The 25,504-nt window shown below is 40.3% G+C and overlaps 1 protein-coding gene across 1 annotated transcript in view; it reads left to right on the top strand.

Moving 5' to 3' along the window:
• The window catches only part of LOC310943168 (lactase/phlorizin hydrolase-like), a gene marked incomplete at both ends in the record, with an annotated part of 68,890 nt that overhangs the window by 25,640 nt on the left and 17,746 nt on the right, over positions 1–25,504 (top strand). Inside the window, one exon of the mRNA XM_083908694.1 lies at positions 17,672–17,721. Coding sequence (XP_083764820.1) covers positions 17,672–17,721 — 50 coding nt within the window. The remainder of the gene's footprint in view (positions 1–17,671; positions 17,722–25,504) is intronic.

Below are 25,504 nucleotides of genomic sequence, written 5' to 3'. Positions count from 1 at the left end.
GGTGCAGGGAGGAATGACTTGTGTTTAAGCTGTGTTTGGTTGTGACAAATACAAAATGCATTTTATTTGTTTGTGTGGATCAGTGCATCTCTGAAATACTCAAAAGGCGTTTAAACCTTAGAACACAGAGCCTTAACGGTGCTTTTTTTCCCCCCTCTTACAGAATAATTTTCCTGAATTTTTGAAATTCAGGAAATGATCCATTAGCCTTCATGCACTTTGACAGTGAGCTGACTTTCTTCTCGAAAACAAAAAGTATCTCGGAATGACTTGAAATTTACGATCATAATAGTCGGCATTGCCCTGAACAAGGATGCATTGAAAATATTTGCAAACCTCTTACGGAATAATTTTCCTGAATTCTTGAAATTCAGGAAATGATCCATTTCCCCTGATGCACTTTGACAGGGAGCTGACTTTAGTCTCAAAAACAAAAAGTATCTCGGAATGACTTGAAATTTACCATTATAATAGTCGGTATTGCCCTGAACAAGGATCCGTTGAAAATATTTGCAAACCTCTTAAGGAATAATTTTCCTGAATTTTTGAAATTCAGGAAATGATCCATTAGCCCTGATGCACTTTGACAGTGAGCTGACTTTCTTCTTGAAAACAAAAAGTATCTCGGAATGACTTGAAATTTACCATCATAATAGTCGGCATCGCCCTGAACAAGGATGCATTGAAAATATTTGCAAACCTCTTACGGAATAATTTTCATGAATTCTTGAAATTCAGGAAATGATCCATTTCCCCTGATGCCCTTTGACAGTGAGCTGACTTTAGTCTCAAAAACAAAAAGTATCTTGGAATGACTTGAAATTTACCATCATATTAGTCTGAACAAGGATCCGTTGAAAAATAAGCACATTTCAAAGTGAACACAAACTTTTGAACGGTAGTGTACAGTATGTAAGAAGTAGTGCCATCTAATGGTGAGACTGCAGAGTGCAACAAAAACTGAGGACTCGTCCGCTGATCAAATTTAAATTTTAATTGCATCACAATATACATATCTCAAGGTGCTTTACATAGTCAGGCAGAGACTTTACATTATTGTACGTAAGGGAACGTCAGTGGCCTTCACACAGGACGTAAACACTCTTGTGCAAGTGTCTTCCACTCTTTCTGCCGCTTCTTCCTTCTCCTTCATTGATTTATGCATCGGATTTTTGTGTGTGTGTGAGAGCCTTATCTGCCTCCATTAAAGAAGATAAACTCTGGGTTAGCTTTTTACATAACCATGGGCAAGATTCAGAGAATACTTATTATTATGCTGTCAGTGCATGTGCAGAGTGAGTGTGGCCCTTGGTTTGAGTTGTTGCTTCCACGTTCAAACCAGCTTTCCTTACTCTGCCTATGTGTGTACAGGACTCTGTTGACTGGATACTCATTACGCTGTCAGTGTTTTCTTTAGAGAGCAGCTTCGCTGGGTTGAGCCTCTCCTTTTCTTTTCACACGAATCTCCTCTGCTCTTGACGCTAGAACGTTCGTATTTTTTACACAACCGAGTACAAAATTCACGTACCTGTACATTGTTGACCTCCGCCAGGGAGGGTATATGTTTTTTTCGCAGGAGTTTGTTTGTCTGTCTGTCTGTTAGCAACATGACTCGAAAAGTCACGGACGGATTTTGGGTGTGATCTGTAGACGCTAGCACTATTTTTATTGCTATTTTGTAGGCATTGAGCTGCCTTGGCGGAGGTCTGCGCTCTCCGAGTGCTTTTCTAGTTATTTATATTTCTCGCAACTTTTACTTTTACTGCACTACATTTCCTCTAACTATCTTTGATACTCGTTACTACCAAATAATAGCAGAAGAAAAGGAGTTGGTAATGGTCTCTGTATATATACATACATTATATAAAGTCTATATATACATATATAAAGTGTCTTGCTCAAGGACACACAGACTAGCAGAGCCAGGATTTGACTCCACAACCTTCAAATTGAACAACAACTCGCCCTACCACTTATCTACCATGGTTCGATCCTTACTCCTCACTTTCTTTTTTTTAAGTAAAATACTATTACTTTTAAAATTTAAAGGTGCCTTATGTAATAAATCTAAAGCAATTGGCCATAAAATCCTCCTAATATGTCAAATATGTCACAGAGACTCAGGAATAATGTTCATATAACAAACTGAACTCACCAACAACAACAGTACAGACAAAATATTATTATATTGCATCAAAAACATGTTTTTGCAGACTGCAAATCATGTTTATGTTTTGAAATAATGTTTTGGCTTCATGTGGCGCCACCTACCGTCATCTCCCAATCATTGCAGTCAGTAGAGTCTCCGAGCCGAGCAACCACGGGTTTGCCAGTTACGTCTGAGCTACAATGGCGGAGAAAACGAAACCTAAGAGACCTCGATATTTTGAATGTATGAGTGTAGTTACCGTTTTTTGGCCACATGTAATATTATATATAGAAAAAAGTTCTTCCAAAGTCTTTTTTCTGGTAAGATACTTTCTCCGCCTCTCCATCTCTGTGTGTGTCTTAGCAAACATTGTTGTTTTCTATTCTATTTGATATTCAATATATTACTTTTTCTATCGTGTACACATCTATATTAATTATTAAGACAAAGCTTGTATTAAATGCACAGTTTATAATATATTTATTTATATTTATAGTCAGAATAGTGTTATGTTTGGCTTAATTGTCACGGCGGCACAGTGGTTAGCACTGTTGCCTCACAATAAGAAGGTGTTGGGTTTGATTCCTGTTGGTCAACTATAAAACATGTATGAATATTGGCTAATTTCAGTTGTTTAATGACAATAAAGATATTTTCCTTTTAATAGCTGCTCAGAAAGATTAAAATAATGAATAAAGGAGATTCAAAATGAGCTGTTGAGTTTTAATTCTTTATCCTGTGTGTGTGTGCTGACAAACTGACACCAAAGACCTGAGGAAGTTTCTTCTCACCAGAGAAAATGTGTGGCAGACGCAGCAAAAAAAAAAAAAAAGTAAGGATAATGGAAAGCACCAGGTTTAAGTGTCTTGTTTGTGCAAAAACACCCGTTGCAAGTATTAACTGCTATGGTTTTCTCGCTGTGTGAAGTATTCATTGAAAGCAATCTGCCTTTACTGAACACTTAGAGCCCCTTTAAGCTGTTGAGTATCTGCTGTTTTCTTGTTTTTTTAAATCAACAAAAAGTGATTTTTATCATCCTTCAGCTATTTCAGCGTCTGATGTTATCAGCTTAGAGAGGAGCGCTCTCTCTTCCACTTCTTCGCTCGCGGTGACGCAAAAAGCGTTATGCGGATAATGTTTGTGCTGCGAATAAAGAAGAAGAGTGTCACATTTCTAAATCTATTGTTGGTATACTGTACATCTCCGCCTAGGTATTAAAGCAACTGCTGAATGAGGCAAGCCGACACACGTCGCTCTGCAGTTGTGGAAAGTTTTCCCGGAAAAAGGCTGCGTGGAAATGGGCAGTGTAAACAGAACAAGGTGAGGCAGACTGAGCTTTACACAACAACAACGCAAATCACAACATCCACTCAGACGCTGAACGTTAGATCGGTGATGGGAAACTTCACTGACACAAACTCATTCGTTGCACTGTGTGTGAGGAGTGTTAGCGTCTTCTTTTGTTGGATGAATATTAGTTATTATAAAACATATGATGTCACCGCTCCGTTATGGGGCTGCAAAGCAACCTTTTTCAACCCCCTGCTGTGAGTAACAGGGCCTTGCGTACACTCATTGGATGAGTTATGTCGTCTTTGTTTTCGCTGTGCTCTTTTTATTGGTTTGAAGTAGGGGGGGGAAAAAATAGAAAAATAGTGACGTCACCTACTTTTTCCACACCAATCACTAAAGTAGTAGCATTTAGTTCCCAGCTAGTTAATCATGTGCCAGTTAGGGATGCTTGCGTTGCCAGGGAGACACCATAATATCAGTCATAAACAAAACACAGCCTCGCAGCATTAAATGGGCTATTTAGTTTGCAGACAATAGCTTGAAGATACTTAAAGTTCTTAAGATGAATTATCCCATTGATTCATTTAATTTAAAGCTTTAATGTGATTGATTCTTAGTGGGGGGTTTTTTTTGTATGTGTTGGGTCCTTTATAGGAAGTCGAACCAAACAAGTTAAAGAGCACATATCGTTGATTTTATTGTCATCAAAACAAAACACTCATTTATCATCATCCGCCGCGTCATCCTTCACGTGGTGATTCTCTGGTGCCAATCCCAGCTGACACAGCACATCAAAACAAAAATAAGTGCATTTATTTCTGTAAGAAAATATCGGAAAGCTGTTCTTTTTTGTCTCTAAAGCACATGTGTCAAACTCAAGGGCCGGGGGCCAGATGTGGCCCGCCATGCATTTTATGTGGCCAGCGAGTGATTAATTGGTCTGTGTTAAAATAGGTCACTGCTGCCTTAAGGCGTGCGTTGACCATAAACTACATTTCCCACAATGCATGGCGATTGCGTTACCCACAAAGTGACGGCACCGCCACTAGATCATTGTATATGCATCATTCGACGAGTGAAATTGTAATAAATAGAGAAAGTTATTTAGCAATATGTTACATAGTAGCTTCCTTTATTTTATATTATATTTGGTAACATTTAGTTATATTTATTCTGTATGACAGTTACATCTGGCCCTTTGAGGGTAACAATTATGCTGATGTGGCCCTCAGTGAAAATGAGTTTGACAACCCTGCTCTAAAGGGAACTTGTTTCCATTTATCCATCCATCCATCTTATTGTATGACCTGCTTATTTGTGCTGTTTTTATATTTTCTACAGTATTTTATTGCAGTCTGTTAGGTCCCATTTTTGTATGTTTTATTAATTTTATTTATTTATCTCTGATGTTGTATCTCTGTGCATGTTACAATGCTTTATAAATAAAGTTGGATTGGATTGGATCTTCTACTGATTCATCCTCTGTATGGGGGGTCGCGGGAGGTGCTGGAGCCAATCCCAGCTGACATAGGGCAAAAGGTGGGGTACATCCTGGACAGGTCGCCAGTCCAAATGTGACCGTAGGTATCTGCATGTTTTTGGACTGTGGAAGGAAGCCAGAGAATCCGGAGAAAACCCATGCACACACACGGGGGAGAACATGCAAACTCCATGCAGAAAGGCCCTTACAAAATAATTCAAATGCAAAAACAATGAAAACCAATACAGGGGCACATTTCCAAAGATAATTCACCACAATGTCCCAAATGCAAAACAAGAGGCAGCAGTCATGCAAATGATTTTGGTTCTGTGACTGTTTACCGAAGAACGAACGGCATTCTTTTAAGAAAAACTGACTCATGGGGAATATGATGTCCTGGAACTGTTTAAGGATGATTGATGGGACAATCATGATGTGGGACAATGTCATTTTTTTTTTTGCACACACAACAATTAGTGATAGTGGATTTAGCACTCTGCATTTAAGCCGTCATTATAACACACCAGTGCTGAACACACGTGGGCGCAGGAGCGAGTGGTGAGCGGCGCTTACAGGGTGCAGCGGGGGGATTGGGTACCTTTGTGTTCATCTTTATGTTGTTTGTTTGTTTGCTAATACTCAGTTTCTGTTGTATTATTTTTTTTTTGATAGATATATTATGCCTTGAGTGTATATGTATATGTATATTAATCAAACTAATCAAAGAATCTGTTGTTTATTTTCACGATTAATCGCGCAATCGTGAAAACATTAATAAATGTTGATCAGTTTTTGTCAAACCTGGAAATTATGACGTTCTTGAACGTCTTGTTTTGTCCATGATTCACTTTTAATGACTTCTTTGTTATGTGGCGCAAAGAAATGAAGAATATATTCAGATTTAAGAAGCTAAAACAATCAGAAATCTTATTTAAATCATGGAAAAACACTAATTGGATGATTAATTAATTTAGTCATCCATTAATAATCGATTAATCGAGTAATTGTTTCAGCTCTAGTGTATAACACACACACACACACACACACACACACACACACACACACACACACACACACACACACACACACACACACACACACACACACACACACACACACACACACACCTGTGGATCACAACTGACACTCTGCACTCTTGTGTGTCCTCGCGCTGACATCATTACACTTCCCTGTCAATCATCCCCGTCCCGCAGACTCCGCCCACTTACGGAAATACAGGAGGTTGTTGGACACGTGACGGAGTCAGTATGGCGAAGCTGTTTGGCTGAATGACTTTTTTTTTACAGTTCCGTCGGGTCCTAAAACCCCGCACCGTGTGGATGCTGTTGCAGACTGTTCTGGAGGAGAGAGGGCAAAACCGACCTCCTGCGCTTTAATGGTGCTCATTCCAGGTACTGTTTTGTCGTCTTTATTTGGCGTGAACACATTTTGCAGCACTTTCTGTTCGGCTCGAACCTGTGGAGAGAGAAGAGGCACGGCTCAGAAAACGCGTTTGTTTTCTGCGCTTTTCCTCTTCCCACTTCAACTCAGCGGCTGTTGCCTGACTTTCTCTGCGTGTGTCCGTGCTTCGCTGTCAGCACACGGAAAAGTAAAAGTGTTGCGCAACTGACACACACTGTTGTGTAGCAGAGCGGTTGTAAAACGTTAAATCAGTGTTTCGTAAATGGTGTGCAGCGGTTTTTACTCCGCGTCACTCGCTGCTTGAGTCACAGTTTCAAACTTATCTGGAACACGCGGAGTCGCCACTAACTCTCCGTCATTGAGTTTCCGTTTGCAAAGTCGTTACTTACTCTTCTATTATTTATTATTACTCTCGTGATACATTCGTGGTGTAAACACGAGCGTGTTGTAGTACGTCGTTTTGGCACGACGTCAACTACGTCACCCGCTCAGAGAGACTTTTGACGTGACGTTAGCTTTACGTTCATTTTATCAACATATATTGAGATAAACGTCACAGAAACTGCTTGAACTGTGATAAATATTGTCCTTAGTGCTGTTTTTGTTTGTCCACGAACTTTCAGTACATTATCAAGATCATAGAAATCATATATTGCTCGTAAACGGCTCAGTTAGCACTTGCTAGTGGACTGATTTATTATGCTAATCGATATGCTAATCTATTAAAGGTGTTTGTCCACAAACTAACATTACATCATTAAGATGTAGTAGAATCATACATTGCTCGTAAACAGCTCGAGTTAGCACTAACTCGTGGACTGATTTATAATGCTAATCCATTAAATGTGATAAAGATAGTTCTTAGTGCTAGTTTTGTTTGTCCACGAACTTACAGTTAGCACTTGCTAATGGACTGATTTCTTATGCTAATCCATTAAAGGTGTTTGTCCACAAACTTGCATTACATCATTGAGATGTAGTGAAATTATATATTGGTCGTAAAATGGCTCGAGTTAGCACTTGCTAGTGGACTGATTTTTTTAATGCTAATCCATATGGTAATCCATTAAAAGTGAGAAAGATTGTTCTTAGTGCTAGTTTTGTTTGTCCACTAACTTACAGTACATCATCAAGATGTAGTGAAATCATATATTCCAGTAAACGACTCGAGTTGGCACGTGCTAGTGGAGTGATTTATTATGCTAATCTATTAAAAGTTTCATGTTTATTTGGAACATCAGTTAAAATTTTACTTTATGCTAAAACATCTTGCAAGTGATGTAACCACACAAAATATTGTGAATTATGGCTGTAGTGTTGTCAAAACATGTTGAATGAGTGAGTGCTTCTGCCTCCTTTTTCCACGATAAGTTTCACTTTTGATATCTTTCAGAATTACAGTATTAAGACGCTGACGTCACAAACGTTTAATCTTGCGCTCGTGAATCTTGTCTGTGATTGGACGATCGTTCCACGAAGTCCCGAGGGCTACTGTAATGACAAGTATATGGACGCAAAGATCGAATTCCCTGCTTTCCAGTATCTATCCATCCATTCTTTGCGTCAGTGGTGAGTTTTTATGACATTGAGGATCAAATGATCAGACTTGAAAAGTTCCCCTTGTGGCCTAGCCACTTTCCTTAAGAAATATATGTTATCGCTTTAAAACAAAATTGTAGCTAGGCTTGCTTCACTTTTTTCTACAGAAGTTCGAGCATACAAACCAGCCAGAAGCTATGTAATTGAACAACATTTTTTAAAGCGGGCATTACGTTGTTTTTTTATTATTATTATTATTGATAAACCCATGTTAGATGGAAATTAATGTTAGTAAACTCAAAGCAGAAAGCGTATAACACCATATTTGAAGCATTTGTTTATTTATCACAAGTCATATCGTCATTGCAATAGTCCCCAGCATTATCGCACATGTTTTCCCGATATCAAGCTATTCTCTCTCATCCTTAACAAGCCGACATTGCATCCGTGTACATACTGCATTTCTGGAGAGTTGGTGTGATGGAGGTTTGTGCTGAGGTCCAACCGCCGCTGCCGCGGCTTTGGGTGTAAACTTGTGTCTTCATGAAGTGTAAACACAGCAGCACCAGCAGGGCTGTGCCTCTGCTCTGGTAACACTCCTCTAAGCCTTTGCTTGCGGAAACTATTCCCTCAACATTACAAGCTCCGGAGGACGATGGGTGCAAGCTTGTAAACTCCAGGCCCCACAGAAGCAAGGTCACAGCAGCCTTAAAAAAATGACTGGCACAGAGAGCTTCTCTTAAATGAAGACATGTGTTGAGAGCAGAGCTCTGATTGAAGCACACATGGTTTCTGACATGTTTTCTTCTCAGTTGAGCATCATTTTGTTTATTTTAAGGAATAATTCAGGTTTTTTGAAGTGTGGTTGTATGAAATATTGACCAGGCCCCTGTACCATATTATAATACAGTGAGTTCAGATTGAGCCTGAGGGATGTTTTTGGATGTTTTGCAGTACTTGTGTATTGTGGTGTTTTAACTTTTAATGATTTAGGAGAGAAGTTAAGAGTAGAGAAATGATTGTGGTTTTACAATGTTGGTTGTACGTACTTCCTTACCAGGTAATTTTGAGGACTTCATTACACATCAATACATTAATCTTAATGTTCAGCATAGTGTTTGCACTGTTAAACTTCTGTAGACACATTTTATCTTTAAAAATCATGATTATTCCTTCATGTTAATATGTTTTCCTAATGTCATCCAGGTCATAGTCATCTTCAGTAGTTAGCTGTAGGCGACAGGACTTCAAAGTTTGAAGACATTTCACCTCTCATTCAGGCTAAAGGTTTTCCTAATCCTTATTTTTCACTCTAGTTTGCATTACCCTTTTCGCTTGTTTTGTGAATTTTAAATTTCAATAAGGGTCTAATGACGAGGGAGCTTTTTCCTTCCTTTACCTACCTTTCTGAATCCAGCCCATTAGACTGCCAAAACTCCTCGGCCGACTATCTTACCAAAATTTGGAAGCCCTGAGTTTTTGTTCTGTAATTGTCCCTCTTGTAATCTCATTAATAAACTCATTTAGCTCAGTTCAATGGTGCTTTGTTGGGGCCCCGGCCTGACTTTCCAACTTCTTCCCATCATTTAGCGCACTCTGGCACTGGGAAAGCTTGCTTGTTTGTGAACATTTTGTGGATGTTACTATGCTAATGGATACTAATGGGGTTTATTAATGCCACTGTTGTACGCAGGGACAAATAAGGTGACAGGGCCCTGTAACTTGTTCACCCAGTGGGAATTTGTAAACTGCTTGGCAGCATCCTCCCCTCAGAGCCCAGAGTCATCCACCGTATTATTGTGTCCTTGTTCTCATCCTCTGCTCATTTGTTTGTCTGTGTCCCCATTACATGTGATGCTTGAGAGGCTGCTAATACAGTTTGAATGAAATTAGAAGTGGAGTATCTGTTGTATCACCACAGCCTTTTTTTGTATACGTTATCTGTTGGTCATCAAAATCGACCAAATCTATCGACCTAATTTGAAATGTGATTTATTAATTTGTTCGTTATTGTGATTTATGTTTGTTAAATAAGCATAAATTGCAAAGGTCATTGGAATCAGTAATTACATTACTTTGCTTTTTCTCATTAGGGCTACTACTGTGTAATTTGGATACTGGCCACAGGGCCACAAAGGCAGTAAAAGTAGATAAGAGGAAGATTCAGAGTAGTAATAGGGACACAGAGATTTTAATGGGCAACTATACTGAAGCTCTCAACCTCGACTGATGTGATTTTAGGCTTTATGAATCTTTGTGTTGAACGTTGTGGTCGCCCAATGAGTTCATGGCTTGGAATCATTCTCCCAGATTCAGCCCCTTATATTGTGAAATGCCTCACAACTTCATTAATAAACCCAGTGTAGCTCTTTTGTGCTTGGTTGGCAGCCTGTCCAGACTTTGAGCCCATTCTGCTTTCCCAAAATCACAAACTAGTTGGTGGTTAGTGAAGGCATTGTTGTTTGTTGTTGTGGATGTTATGCTAATGGTTACTAATTAAATCTATTAATGGAACTGAAGTACTGGCTAGCATCGTGGTGACATGACCCTACTATGTATAGGCATGCTCACTCGGTAGTGATCATTGGTTATACATGAAAAAATACAACGTGGTAAGTTGTATGTAGCTGCCTGGGGAAAATGTCATCTCTGCTTTCATATGAAATGAATGACTGCAAAGTCAATTCATTATTTTTGCACATTAATAATATATCAATTTACGTTGTTTCCTCTTGCATGTGAAATGAGATATCGTGTTCTCTTACTATCCAACTTCTCGTCCAAATATCCAAGGAACGCTCAGGCATCACGCGGCAGCTGGAAAGATTCAGTATTTATATATATCTCAGGCTTTGGTTTGTCGTTGTTGCTGATCATATGAGGATTAATGAAGCAGATTCAAATTTCTCCCAATGTTTGTTTGCAACACTGGAGGTCAGGCCAGGTGGCTAAAATTGCTGAAGTAATTGTAGAGGAGCTTAACATGACAGATGTTGAGCACTGTGTTTATCACGCAGGCGAGAGGAACCAAGTCCTTCAAGGTCAACAATCTGAAAGAATATGAACTCCTGCTCTGTGTTTCCTTTGAGCAGTGTAATGGGAAGTCAGTTCTCCTGCCGTATCAAATGTGTTTACTTGTTGGTTTGGTCATGTGAAAGCAAATTCAAACATCAGCCTGCACAGTAGTAGTCATGCGTGGTGTCATTATGTCCACATCACTGTGTCACTACTGGAAAATGGTCTGCGGGGAAACAAATCCGCTAAATTGTGTTTGTTAAACCAATTGTGATCGTCTTGGGTGGAGCAACAGTGCAGCTGCAGAGAAGTGTTGAGGGCATGTTTTATCAGAACATTAATGTGGGGTGAACTGGGCACTTTTATTGAAATGGTTAATTCTCCATGGAAAAAAAATGCCCAAGGTAGTCATTAAAGGCATATGTTGACGGTGTGATTGCACAATTGTTGTGACAACTTGCCATTTCAGTGTGTCGGTTGCAACTTCGATGTTACTCTTGTTTCGTGACACCTACACCCTCAGTGCACACCAGGTGAATCACACTAGAACTGTCTGGAATCTAGAACAGTCATCCTAAAGTCCTTTGTGGCCAAAAATAGTCCTGGGTTAGGTAGAAATATTAGGTATTAACTTTTAGAGAATATGTTTTCTCTGTGCCTTGGAAGATGAATGATTAATAATGTAGATGACTGATGCTGAGAGAAAGCTTGAACAATACAGGAGTCAGAGAGGAAGTACATTGAAAGAATATTATTATTATTAACAGAACTTTGCACTGCACAAAGAGTGAACTGCCTACTTTTTTATTTGACTCAGAATAATTGGCCTTTTGTTGTCGGTGTAATAAAACACACAAGTGTTGAATGACTGCCCATGTACTGTACTCTGTACTCTTTGCCCTTTTTGTTATCACTTGAAAGGTGACTCGTCAAACTGAGAGGGGCCAAACACCCAAAGAAGTTATAAATCAAATGTAAGCAGCCACACAAGCGTCCACACCTTGTACAGTACATATGTAACACCAGTCAAAGCCAGCCCTTGTGCTTCATTATTGTGTGCCATGATATTCGATGCCACTTATTTAAATCCCCAGCCCCACATCGCCCTGAAGGTTTTACTGGAATGCACACACTCACCCATGCAAAGGAAACACGGCACTCTTCGGCATTTCTCACCTCGGCCTAAAACTTGAAACGTACTTTTGAGTTTCGGCTGTATGGATGTTTAGGAGGCCATGATTGTCAGTCTGAGTAAAGTTTAGCCATCACGTTCAGGCTGGAGATTAATAACGCCTGTATTGCGATTTGGGTAAAATTTAAATGAATTGTTCAGCACTGATTTACTCACGGAATTTATTGAAGTGGAATAATTGCAGACATGTTCATTTGTTCTTCCAGCTCCTCCGATGCTGTTGTTGTTTTTGTGTTCCACTGTTGAAAAGACTGAACATTAAGTAGAGTTTTAACAGTTCATTGTAAGCCTGGGTATAATATACGTAGTGGTAGCTGTGGGTATACTTGAATAACAATTGTTGCACCTTCAGCAGAGCGCAGGGAGAGTAAATATTTTGATAGATCACTGTAAGTGGGGAACATATCGCATGAGTTTGTAGCAGCAGGAAAACTTTATTGACTGCCTTAACTAATTGCAGGCGCCACAATACTGAACATATACCTGCCACATCTGCTCAGCTGTAAGGATGCACACAATTTTATTTGCCACCTACCCATATGAGTGGTCAGCAGATGCAGCTTGTGAGCATGTGTCACACAGATCACAAGGACACATCTGTCTATTCATTGACCCAGTCTCTGTATAATACGGAAGAAGACCATGTTCTTGACCTTGTTTAAGTCCTGTGAATATGTCAGATTTTTCTGCCGTATACTGCTCATGTTCAGTATTTTCGTCCACCACAGCAACATTGAAGTAACGTGAAAACCTTTTAAAATTTATTGTAAATGATCTGCACCCAACATTAAGTAGGTTCTTCCCTTCCCTGCCAAGATTTGTGCAATCGGTTGAGGTCACATTTGTGTAATTGTGCAGACAAAAAAGCATCCTGCGTGAAAACACAACCTTCCTGGCGGAGGTAATGATGACGGATACCTCGTTATCCGATCCTGTTATCATACAAAAGTGGAACATTGAATATCTCGTCCTGAGGTGTGTACGGAGAGGCTCTTCCCGGCCACACTCGGTATACAAATGTCCCCTTAGCTGTCGGAGCTTTGTAGCTGAAGGAAAAATGATCCTTTCTCTTCCACTTGATGCCTCGTCTTGTCATCTTGTCCAGGTTCAGCCAACAGCTGATTGATGTTGTGGCCTCGTTCAACTTGCAAACAAGCCACAGAGAATATCACGTTACTGCGGGTCATTTCATGCCAGTAAATGCATCTGTCACAATCTTATCTCGGAGCTTTGTTTTATTTTTTGGTGTTTTGATTTATTTGGACTTTTTTTTTCAATTTGTTAGTTTTATTATTGTCTTGAAGGTACTGGTACTGTTGTTGTTTTTTTTGTGTGGATTTCCTGTTTTGACGCTCATTTGATGTCTTGTCTCGGGAGTCCCCAGGTTTTTAAACCCTTGGTGGCAACTTGCATGACGTTTATGTTAATTTCCCCAAGGTGCCACCAAGCCTGGGGACTCGGAACTGAAGAAGCCTTTTGAATGAGAGGTGAAACTAGTTGCCTTTTAAAGATGAGAGTTTTGATTTCTTTTGAAAATGGCTCTCTTTAGGTGATTGAAGTAATGTGTTTGATCACCTCTAAAGTTGACAACTGAAGTCTGGTCCAGACGTTTTCTGTAGTTGTAGCAGGAGAGTGTGTGGGTCAGACTCCATGATGACATAACATATGGGACATTCAGATAAGGAGAAGTCCTGGGAAATGGGTGTCGCGACATTTGTGGACATTTGCATGCTCGCATACGGACCTGATGGACTATTTCCTGAAGTGATCGAGAGTTTGGTGCGTGTCTGATGTTTACTCGGGCACAGCCTTCTCATGTTAAGTCAATCTTTTGGTCCATGTTAGGGTTAGTGTTGGCCAAGTGAACAGATCATACAATTTCACAATGGAAGATTAGATTAATAATGGCATAAAGTCACCGGGAAACCACCAACCTTTCTCATTTTAAGGCTTCAGTATGACTTAAGCCCAATTTATACTCCTGCTTAAAGTGCTCTACGTCGGTTACGGAGAGCCCTCTACGTCGCCAGAGAGCCCCCTAAGTCGCCGGAGCCATTGATTCAATGTTATTCAGCTGCAACAACAACAACAACAACAAGAGTTTTTCTCTCGGACACCATTGCTCACTTTAGCCAGAAGCACAACAACCTTGCGTAGCGACCCCTACTGATCGGGTGGGAAATTGCAGTGCTTATCTGGCACCACAACGGAGAACTATGAAGGCTCGAGGGGTCTCCGTGGTTGTGCAGTTGGATAACGCATTACGCAGTTGTAGAAGTATAATGTGGCCCTAATGTACTTAGACAACAGTCTAGACCACAGTGTCCTTGTCTTATTAGCAGTGAGATGCAAAGCATATTCTTTGGGATTCCCTGGTTCTAGATTTTTAATACCTCAACTGTTATAACAAAGAAAGATCAGGAACATGTCACTCAGTAGCATATGAGCGGTGCCACTAATCCCACTCGCTGGCTGAATAATTCATAGTCAATTAGGGCCGAGAGGCTGAAGCCGTCTTCGTGGTGTAAGTGCATTTTCAATGATTCATTTCATGAGCTATGCAAGGGGTCTCTTAATTGTTGTTTACAGCTCACTATCCGACCACATGTTATTTTTATGCCGTTGTGATTACTCCCGGCAGCGCTCGGAGTGCTTGGGAAATGAAGTCCATTACGGGGTCCAGAGGGCTGTTTTCCTGTCAAGTGCCATGCAACGTTTCCAGACTCAAACTTTATTGCATGTGAGCAATAAATCTCGTCCAATCCTTAGTGTCAGTGTGTGTGGAGAGGAGACCCGTGAAGAGATGCAGGTGGTGTGTTTTATAGTCTTACAGCGCAGGGAAAATACCTGCAGTGGTGCACAAAGATTCCTTTTTAATAGGATCCCTGAAGGACAGTTTAGGTTTAAAAAAAAAAAAAGTAAAATCTTACGGAAGGAACATTACCGCACAGCTGAGAGCAGACCACTGCCACAGACTGCAGGATGATGGCATCGGTAAAGGAGTCATTTTGGCTTTTCCTTTGAGCTGCACTTGTTTTTTTATGTGGATGTGGCAGAGAAAGTGAGAGGACTCTGTGCCTGAGGTCATTGCTGACATAGTATGACAAGCTATAAAAGCACACTCGGAATTCTTCCGTGACAGACAACTCCTTTCTCAAAAATACGCGGCTTGATCTGAGAATAGTGTCACCGCTATTCAGTTGACACACTTTGGCATTTTTTTTCTGGCACATCTTACCGCAAATCTATCCTCTGTCTAAGAATTCCCTCTGGCTGTCACTGTATTCTCTGCTTGATGCAACTATTTAACACACTGTCCCCTCTGGTTATTTTACCCTTGGCCTTGAGGATACCGTAAAAAATTTAGTGCTCAAATTCAAATGGAGTAATAATGAAGCTGGCCCGCGTTCTAAGTTTGTCACTCACTTAAGGGACTGTTTTTCTTAGACGATAATTCCTGATAAGTGAAGTAAGACCCTGGAGAGTCCTGGCAGGCGTGTGTTTCCATGAGATTTTATTTGGCCATGCAAAGCGTGCACCCTCTTTCCACTGAACTCATGCAGTTGACAGTAATTCACTTCAACAGCTTTCAAGTAACTGCGACAGCAAAGAGACTCTGTGTGTGTCTGTGTGCGTTTTTTTGACAGGGAGGGCGGCGCATACACACTTTATTATGGATTCTGTGGTGTTTTTTTTGGTGCTGAATTGCAGCTCTCATTACCACTTTGTGTGCGCTCATCAGTGTTGACACCTGTTGGACTGGACAGAGGTGAGATTTTAGTTACTGCTGCTTAGAGTTGCGTTGTCTGAGGCTTTCCATTTTTTGTGTTTGTTTATGTTCACATACTCCTTGTAGTTTTGATTTGCATATGAAAACACACACAGTGATGCACTTACCTGTATGTGCTTCTTCTTATCAGTAAAGTGTTAATACTCACTTTCGCGTTGCCCTCACTTATAGCCGTTGTTGTTTGTTGTGTTCTCTGAAACTAAGCAAACAAGTTCCGCACAGGAAATCTGCTTCCTTTTTACACACTGGCACACACAGCTCATTAAACATGAATGGCCACGTGATATTCATTTTCAGGTGTGTTGGCATGGACGCAGATTCCTTCTGATACAGGGCTGAAACACCTGGCTGCAGATCGTTTTTTCTGTTGTAGTAGGTGTATATGTAGAGCAATACTTTCAGAGGCATTTCCTTCTTTGAATATTGGGTTCTGCTACAATTCATTCAAGCACTGCGATCCCCACCTCACTGTGCAAGCAACAAGTGAAGCTATAAATACAGTAGTGGTTACAAGACGCTGTCAGATATCGAAACTCTTGCAAAGTCACTTTTTGTTAAAATGTCTTTCATATAATTTAAATAGCCACTTGGCTAAATTCAAAGGTTTTTCAAACTGGGTATGGCACTGACGGTAACTTACAGGCTTAGTTGTGTTTATTGCTGTGATTTTACAAAACCAGATGTGCTACAACTTGTAGAAAACCAGGTCTGTTTTTCATCATTATTTCTCATCTCTCGTCCAATATAAACAATGATTTTTTTTTTTCTAAATAAATAATTAGGTAAATACTTTGTATGACTTTCAGCAGATTGTATTAATTAAATTTCTGCTTTACAATAACACCAACAAGATGATGGTGGAGATGAAGCAGATTTTCTTCACTATTTTCGTTGGCCGTGCCTTCGTTCCTTTGTGGTTAATAACCACACCTTGCAGTAAATACGTATTCATCTCACCGCCGACCACACATACACAACACTGACACTGAAACTTCCTCAAAATCATTAAAAGCCTGTTTGAGATAATGACGAGAAGTGTTCGTTTAAATTAGGGCCTCAAATGGAAACAAAATGGTCATTTAGCCAATTTTCCTGGGATCAATAAAGTGCTGACTGATTCTGGTGAAACTCCGGAGCCTGTAATTGCCTCTTATTTACATAGTTAGTTGTTTAAAAACAGCTTGGATGTTGCAGCATTAGTACGAACTAGGGGTGGGGAGTGATATGGAAAAAATGTCATATCACAATTTTTTTGCAACCAAAATATTCACCTATGTTAAAACATAGCCCTAAAAGAAAAGAAAAAAATAGACATTTAACAAGTATGTAAGTACACTCAGTCTCGGACTGTTTTGCTCAACTCAAAAATTGTATTATGAATTATATTATATATATATATAATATATTATATTATATGTATTATATTATGTGATATGACGATCTAACATCGTCATATCACTCAGCCCTAGTACGTACACAAGCTTCCGTCCAGAATATCCTGTTTTATATAAATAGTGTTTATATATATATGTAAACACTTTGTTTGCATCTACTTCTCACAGCCTGACCATTGGGTCGAAGGACACCACGACCACAACACACCACTCAAGGTCTCCACCTGTGGTCGTGTGACATGAAGCCCTGAGAAAGCAACTTCTCTCTGTTCCTCCTCAGTCTGGCAACTCCAAACCGGAAGCACACACTTTGGTGGGAAGCACAGAATGATCACCCCAGTTACCATGGTGGTGGCGCACTGACACCGTCACCGCTCACCTTTCCTCCCCCGTTTAGTTCGCCTGCATCGCCAGCCTCTGTAACAATGAGCTCTCACACTCGCCAAGGTAAGATGTAAACAATGCAGTATTTCTCAACAGGAACTCTTTGTCCTTGTCTGTGCATGTGTGCTTGCTTTGACTTGGAAAACCTGTCTGCTACTGCAATGAACATAGCATTAGGGGGTATAATTATGATGCTATCAATTGAATTAGCTTTACAAATCATTTTTGTGACGAAGTTAAGTCTCACTTTATGACTACTTTCATTTTATTTATGTAATAAAGTGGCCAGTAATTGCACACTTTATGGACAAAAGTATCGCGACACCTGACCATTACACCAACAGGGCCTGTTATGATGTAATCAAATACATATTCCACACTTTTTGGAAGACTTTCCTCAAGATTTTGAAGTTTTTCTATGGGAATGTTCGCCCATTCATTCAGTAGAGCGTTTATGAGGCCAGGTGCAGGTCTCGCAATCTCTGTTCCAGTTCATCGCCAAGGTTGAGCTCAGGTCTCTGTGCTGGCCAGCCGAGTTCGTCCACACCAAACTCATCAAACCATGTCTTTATAGTCCTTGCTTTGTCATGTCGGAATAGAAAAGGGTCTTCGACGGTCAATTGAGAGGGTCCAATGTGCTTAATCCCCAAATCTGCATGTTTTTGCACTATGGGAGGAGGGCCAATCCCAAAGCCAAATACTTTTGTCCATATGTGTGATTATTCTTAGTCATTTTATTAATACAGTGGTGTGTTGTTTTTTTAGTGACATCAATAATGTTGAGTTGAATCGTAACCTCTAACAATTTTAATTGCACAAATAGTTGTGTTGTGTAATTTGATTAGACCAAACTTGTGCTTTTGATTGAGCATTTTTTCTCTACAAGGGCTCTTCAATCTTGCAGCGAGTGATTGGTTCAGTTGCTTGGCCCATCATGTGTCACAGTTTAAGCAGCACTTGTGCTGTAGTATTTCACAGTGGGCATGTTTGTCGAAGTATATGTTTTTGTTTGATTGATGTTCACCAAAGAAAAACGATGTGGCCAAGAAAACCATTTCATGCAAAACAACAACAACAACATGGCTCTGACATGACTGTTTATTTGTCAACGGAATTACAAAAAAAATTCAGCTCGCCAGTTCCATTGCTCTCTGTCGTCAGTGCAGGCATTATACATTGATTTTGTAATCAGTGACTTGAGTCAGGTAATGTGAGTCTAATCAGACAACACCCACAACAAAACCCCTCACAAAAAGGTGATTTGTTCTCGCTGATACAAAAGCAATTTGCTTCTGATAAATTTTAGCATTGAGAAACTTTTTACAGCACCTGAGAGGAGAGGTGTGATGTGAAAAACAGCAATTCAAAGCAAAAAACAAAACAAAAAAGAGTCTTTTGTTGTTGCAAAATTCTGTTTTATTAATTATTATTATTATTATTATTATTTAACAAATGATTTAATGGTTTATGGCCTTTTGTTCCGTGTCCTTTCATTTTTATGAACACTCTTAATACTGTCATTCATACAGGCAAGACAGCTTTATTTCTCTAGTACGTTTCTTACACGTGGCAGCAGACCCTAGTTGGTTTGCACTCTGGACACAACTATCTGACCTTAGTCAGTAGATCTCAGAGGCCTACTAGGTTTGTATTTTAATATATCACTAATGTATTGTGGACCTAAACCATTTAGTGGTTTGTAGCCTATAGCAGCTGAACGTAAGTCTATTCTAAACCTGACTAGGAACCAGTGTAGAGACTTTCATACAGGACTAAGTGCTCAGATCTTTTTGTTCTGGTCAAAAGTGACTGCAGCACTTTGAAGGAGCCTTGGCCTAATGCTCTTGATTTATGATGTCTTCTTCAAACTGTAGCTCCTCGTTATTAATTCCCAAGGAGAAAACCCGGGCAAGCCGCTCAAAAGAGGTGATTAACACCAGTCCCATTGCCAGTGGTTGTTATGCCCTGTAGTATTATCTTCATCACTCGTGTGTGGATTGTGACGTCATACAGTAGATCGCAGCGGGAACAAAACAAGTCGGAGGGAAAAAAAAGAAAAACTCCACCAGCTTTCAGTCGATTTGAATTGATCTTTTAGATGTTTAAATGTAAAGATCCTTATAAACATGAATGAATGAATGCTACAAATAGAGCAAAATGCAGATTGAACACATTCCAACTGGCAAAAAGGAACAGATTTTTCTGTTTTAACTGATAAATCAAGTGGTTTGATTAGTCTTACAGCAATCTTTTCAATCATTAAGGTAATCTGTATACTTTATTTTGGGTTTAATCTGGGCTATGATTCTAATTTTGATATTAAGACATTTTTAAAATTGAGACAGGCAAGGGTAATTTGGTAAACTGTGTTTTTACTATTTATACATTTTATATATAATATGTCTATTTTTGAATGCTGAAAAACCCCCCACTGCTGGACGTGCTTGACCTCAACCAGGCAGAGAGACCCAAGTGTCCACCCCCAAAACCCGCTTCCTTAATTGAATCACCCCCCTGATGCATGCTGCTTTTCAAATGCTTACCAAAATGGACAAAAGGCTAATTGTGTCCTCCTTTACCCATCATGCTTTGGCTGTCTCGGTCATATTATTCAGGCAGTGATGTCATAGCCATTGATTACTTGTTGTCGTGACGTTGGTCCTGTGTGGCGCTCTGTGGTTTTCTGGCAAAGCCTCTCCTTTCTCTTTAACCGTGAGTAAAGACACGGTTGAGTCTTTTCCAGAAGAGTTTGCGTCAGCGCGGACGTTTCAGTCTGTCCACATAGCTGTGAATACTGGCACGGGACAAAGGTATCTGTCATTTTCTTCCTTTTTAGTCAAATACACTGTTATGTAAGCTTGAGTGGGTCTTGTATTTTCATACATTTCCATACTAAGTGTATTCTCCTTTCTCACAAAATGTTTTTTTTATCCCTTAAAAACTTTTCTGAAAAGACGTTAAGGCAACTTTTAAGGCAATGGAAAAAAAAATTCTGTCTGTGTAATCACCAACAAGTGAGGGAGCGTTTCAAACCCACCAGCCATATGGCAGGAGTTGGGTAAACATAATCACACTTGGGTAAATTTGTCTGAATTATAACCAACTTAGCCGAATTCTCCCCACACGCCATACCCAAGCAACATCATAGGTGATGTAAGTGCATGGTGGTTTGTTGGTGAAACATTTCCACTGGCTGCAGACCTTTCTCCACCTCGAGGAACTCTGAAAGTAAAAAAGATGCTCGTACTTCTCAGTTTCACTTCCTTTCAGCTGCTCATTTTCCTCTTGTCACCGACCAGTCTGTGCATTATTGCTAAGTCCTTTTCCATATCTTGACTGATCATTATTTCCTATTCTTCAACCAACATTTTAGAGCACTGAAGGGCCTTTTGTCTGACTTAAACTTGGGTGGTAAAGGCTGGCAAGTTTATGTGCAGCTTGGCATTTTTTTTTAAAACTGGGTTTGTGGCCTTGGAGGCAGAGCTGGAACTCATACACACTCACATACAAACTCTCTCTCATCCCAATAAAACCTTTCTCCCCCCCCTCCTCTGTCCGGTGGCAGTAATCGGTGACAGGTCCTGGATGTGGGGGATCTTGCGTCACTAAATCATCACACAGAGTGGCTCCCCTGCCTGGAACCCAAACAGAGTGAGGGGCTGTCAGCTGCTGCTTGGAGGCCTCGAGGAGCAAATGCTGGGTTTAGCAGGTTCTTGTAATTGTATATTTGGCACATTTGTCATTGTTTGAAGAGGTCCCAGTCAGTTCTTCTGTTCTTATCCATGGCAGTTGTGCTTTAAAGGAGACATCTGAAGATAATCTACAGAGTAAAACACAAGAGAACTTCATGTTTCCTCTTTACAGATAGCTGATTTCGTTTCATCCACATCTCAATCCTCAAATGAAATTACACCAAATTCACCATTAGACATTCAAAGAAAACGGAACAAAAACTAACGGAGTGCAGCCCAGTTAGGGTGTGGGGCAAAGGAAACACATTTTCAAACTTGTAGTTTCTGGTCAGTGTGTGTGCAGTTCCAGTTTCTTTTTGTCAGTAGTTGTAGCAGAATAGTGTTGAAGTACAGGGTGGGGGTATTTTTAAGATAAACACTCACAAAAAACTTAGTCAGATCACTGCTCTGTGACAGATGGTGGTGAATTATTCATATTTAGATTTTTATCATAGAGATTACTCCGTATTAGAGGGGATAAAACAATGAAATGGACATACAGCACAGTAAGTGCCTGACAACAGATAGTGTAAACAGTTAATGCCCGATAAGACTGTTATTCTTTTCTCCAGTGTGATTGATGAAGCCGTGCAACGTCATCAGATGGAACTGCAGTGTCTCCCTTTGCAGCGTTCATACTCGATTGTATTCGTCTACCATTTTGTTATTATTAACGCTTTTATGATCTTTATGTTGCTGTGCTGAATTGAAATTTTCTGGAGTATCACTTTATCAATTCTACATTACAAAAAAAAACATTTTTTTTTTCTCTGTGAGAAGGAGGAGCAACAAAATCAAGGAAATACACTTGTGTGGGTGACAATGGTTAGATTGTTTGCTGGTGTGTTCTGGGGTGACCAGCAGCAGTGAGTAGGAGCAGGATTAAAAAAAAAAAAAAAAAAACACATTTAAAAGTTATACTGTAGTTTTTGAGTATTAGTTTTATAAGTATTCAAAGTCAGCTACTCTGTAATTTGGGCTCCATGGGATTCAGCTTTAATTCTCTCACTCGCCCTTCTCGTCTGTCAGTCTAATTTCCATATCTGCCCGTTTTTTTTCCCCCTTTTCTCTGTCTTAGTTTTAATCAGTGTCTGTAATAACGACTCGCTGTGGGAGCTTTCAAAAGCCTGCAGTTGTGGATTAGAAGATAGTGGCTGGTCCTGGGGCAGGCTGCTGGAAAGGGGAAGTATAATCTTCAAAAAGGGAGCTTAACCACTGTAGACCCACTCTGATTATTCCTCGTTTACAGAGGCCACTGTCGCAAGGAAAAAAGTCGTGGGTGTTAATTGATATGTTTTAGTCCGAGCACTTTACGGCAGTTGTATACAGAGTGAAGTCAACCAAGGTAAGAGAGGCAAATATCAAGTTGAGTCAAGGAGCTTATTCAGAGAAAGTTAAGAAAGAAGTTTTATGGAGACGCGAAGCTGTTAATTTGATCTGTGCTTTATGTTTACTCGCAACTAGCCACAGTCGCCACAGCTATCTAGTGTGTCTGTTGTCTGAAAAGCCAGACGGACACAAAAGCGCCGTCTTCTATCTGTGTGCGATGCGTTCGAGTGCTGCAGAAATGTTATTGTTCTCATTTATCCTTGGCTCAGTACATTTTTCCTCAATGGAAAGATGGATGAGAATGAGAGTTGAACCAGGCTAAACAGAAGCTTTTTTTTTTTTTAAAGAGAACAATAGAAGCTGCTGTGAAGAAATAAAATTACTGCCCCATTATTGTCTTTTTCTCGCCGCAGATATTCCATTCAAGCAATCTCATTGCCAGATGAGACGAGTGTACAATTTAGCCCTCGGAGGAATTTATTAAGCGATCAAAGCTTCGCGTTCGCACCAAAGAGAAGCTTAGAATTGAATTATGCTGTACACGGTCCTTTCAAATAAACAAAGATCCACCAGTCATCCTTTTTGTTCAGGTGATGGTTTTATGGTTTGGCAGCTAAATTAGGCAATTTGATACGTCAGTTTTTACCTCCTCCGATAACTAGTTTCAGCCTTTTGTGTCAAACTTTTTTCTGGTTTACCGAGTCTGGCGATCAGCAGTCCTGTCACTAAAGAGGGCTTTCTCGTACCTACCACAGGTTGTGTTGCTTTGTGGGGGAGCATGTAATTATGACTCGAATCATTTTATAGAAGTGGAAAATTTTGATTATAGCTTCATTCTAAGGCAACCATTTCGCTGCAGAATTCATGTTTGGATGATGGCATGTAGTTAGTGACTATGAAACCTTTGTCACACAAATAAGTAGGTAAACACACTATTTGAACCAGGGTGGTCCCGCTAAAAAGGCAATCAATGCCATTACAATTGCTAGTTGTTGATCCGCCCCATGGTGTTCTGTTACCCATATGTGAAATGTGACATTACAAACACCCCGGGAATAAAGAGGCCAAGGAAGAAGAAAACAACAATGCTATTTTCTACTCTTTTGGATCATTTACTTTGTTTGTAAAAAGTATGGTTTACTACAAACATTCATGGCTAATGGAATGATCGATAGATTCACGCTGTATGTAGCATTGTGCCACAAATTGAAGCAGATGAAAAAGACACTGGTGTGTCCGCCCGGGTCGAGTTCCCACTAATGCAGATCAGAGCTAAAGCCGATATAAACCAGTGTGCATTGTGTGTCATTTGACCCAACAGTGAATGTCAATAAAACACGTTCCCACTGGTCCAAAAAAAAGTTTTTGGGTGGAATGGAAATCGGTGAGAGTGGGAATGGGGTATTAGTGGTACGAGACAGCAGTCGGAGTAGCCCAGATGTCCAGTCTGTGGATATGGATATGGAGATTAAGAACATGCAAGACCTTGAAGATTAACCCTCAAGGATTCACATCTGCTGCCGAGCTTAAAGTAAGAGAGAAATGCAAGATGTCACAGTGTCGATGAGACCTCTGTGCTGCAAATAACCCTGGCATTGTGAGACAAGAGAATCCCCTGCACTGCTGTATTTCCCATATGGCTGGGAGGTGAAATCCACTGCAAGGGTTCAGCAGAGGACAGACGAGAAGCAGGAGGCTGGTCAGGTGGGTCCCTGAGGATATAATCCTCCTGCTTCTATGAACAAAGCAAAATCAAAAGTCCCTAGTAGTTACACAATCCCTGTTAGGAAGGGCTCAGTGCGCCCTGGGTCTCCCAGGGCAGAATGAACTTTTCCAGGCACTAATCCAAGGATAAGCCCTAAAACGGAGGCCTTCCAACTCCGTTGTGTTCTGTGGTGTACCAAAAATGCCTGAAATGCCCCTTGGAACTGCCGTGCTCGCTGTGAGTGGCATCTCCTGTAGATATGGAAAATTCCTCATGGCAACAGGTAAATACAGAGCACAGCCTAATCCAGTAGAGCTGGAAATATTAATATGTGGCAACACATATTTATCTTAAAAACCAGCAATCGACATTTTCTTGCGCATAATCCACTCATATAATATTTAGCAGACTTGAATTTGCTCAGTTAAATATAGTAGATTTAAATAAAGTAACTTCAGAAATACAAGTGCAAGACTTTAGCTGTGTTTCCAGAGTGGAAATGTTTAGTTTGGCACAGTATGGTCAGTATTTTATTTTGGCTTTTCCATTAGGAATAGTACTAAAATAACCGTCCTCAACCGTTCCATTCTTTGGGGCCTTTCCCTTGGTGTATCAGAGTAAAATGGCACTGTACGGTTAGACCGGCTCCACCCATGACGGTCAGCTGATGTTAAGACATACAGCCACAAACCAAGCAGGAAACAAAGAGCTGTTAGATATCCTCCATTGTTGTCTGTTGTGTTGTGTTTTTCGACATCGTTGTTTGCTATCGTCACACGTATGGCGGCGCACTACGCGGCCAATCGGGCACAGCCCGACACCCCGTCTAAAATGTACTGTTATCAGTTGACATGCAAGCTTGACCCAAGACTTAACCATTTCATACCATACTGTACCAAACGGTGCGTTTCGGGAGTCTGAAACACTTGGGTAGTTTGGACAGCAGAGTCTGGAAGTATCCTCGGATGCCAGCAGTAGATGAGCTTCCTTATGCCCTGAGTGCTTTGTGAGTAGTTAGCCCATGGTTGTGGAAGATGATGATGATTTCAAGATAAGTTTTTCTGGCTTTGTAACTCAGTAA

The sequence above is a fragment of the Microchirus variegatus genome, assembly GCF_963457635.1.
Source record: "Microchirus variegatus genome assembly, chromosome: 22".
NCBI classification, from domain to species: domain Eukaryota; kingdom Metazoa; phylum Chordata; class Actinopteri; order Pleuronectiformes; family Soleidae; genus Microchirus; species Microchirus variegatus.
The sequence above is the reverse complement of the archived record's forward strand: the minus strand, read 5'-3'. Positions and strand labels throughout refer to the sequence as shown.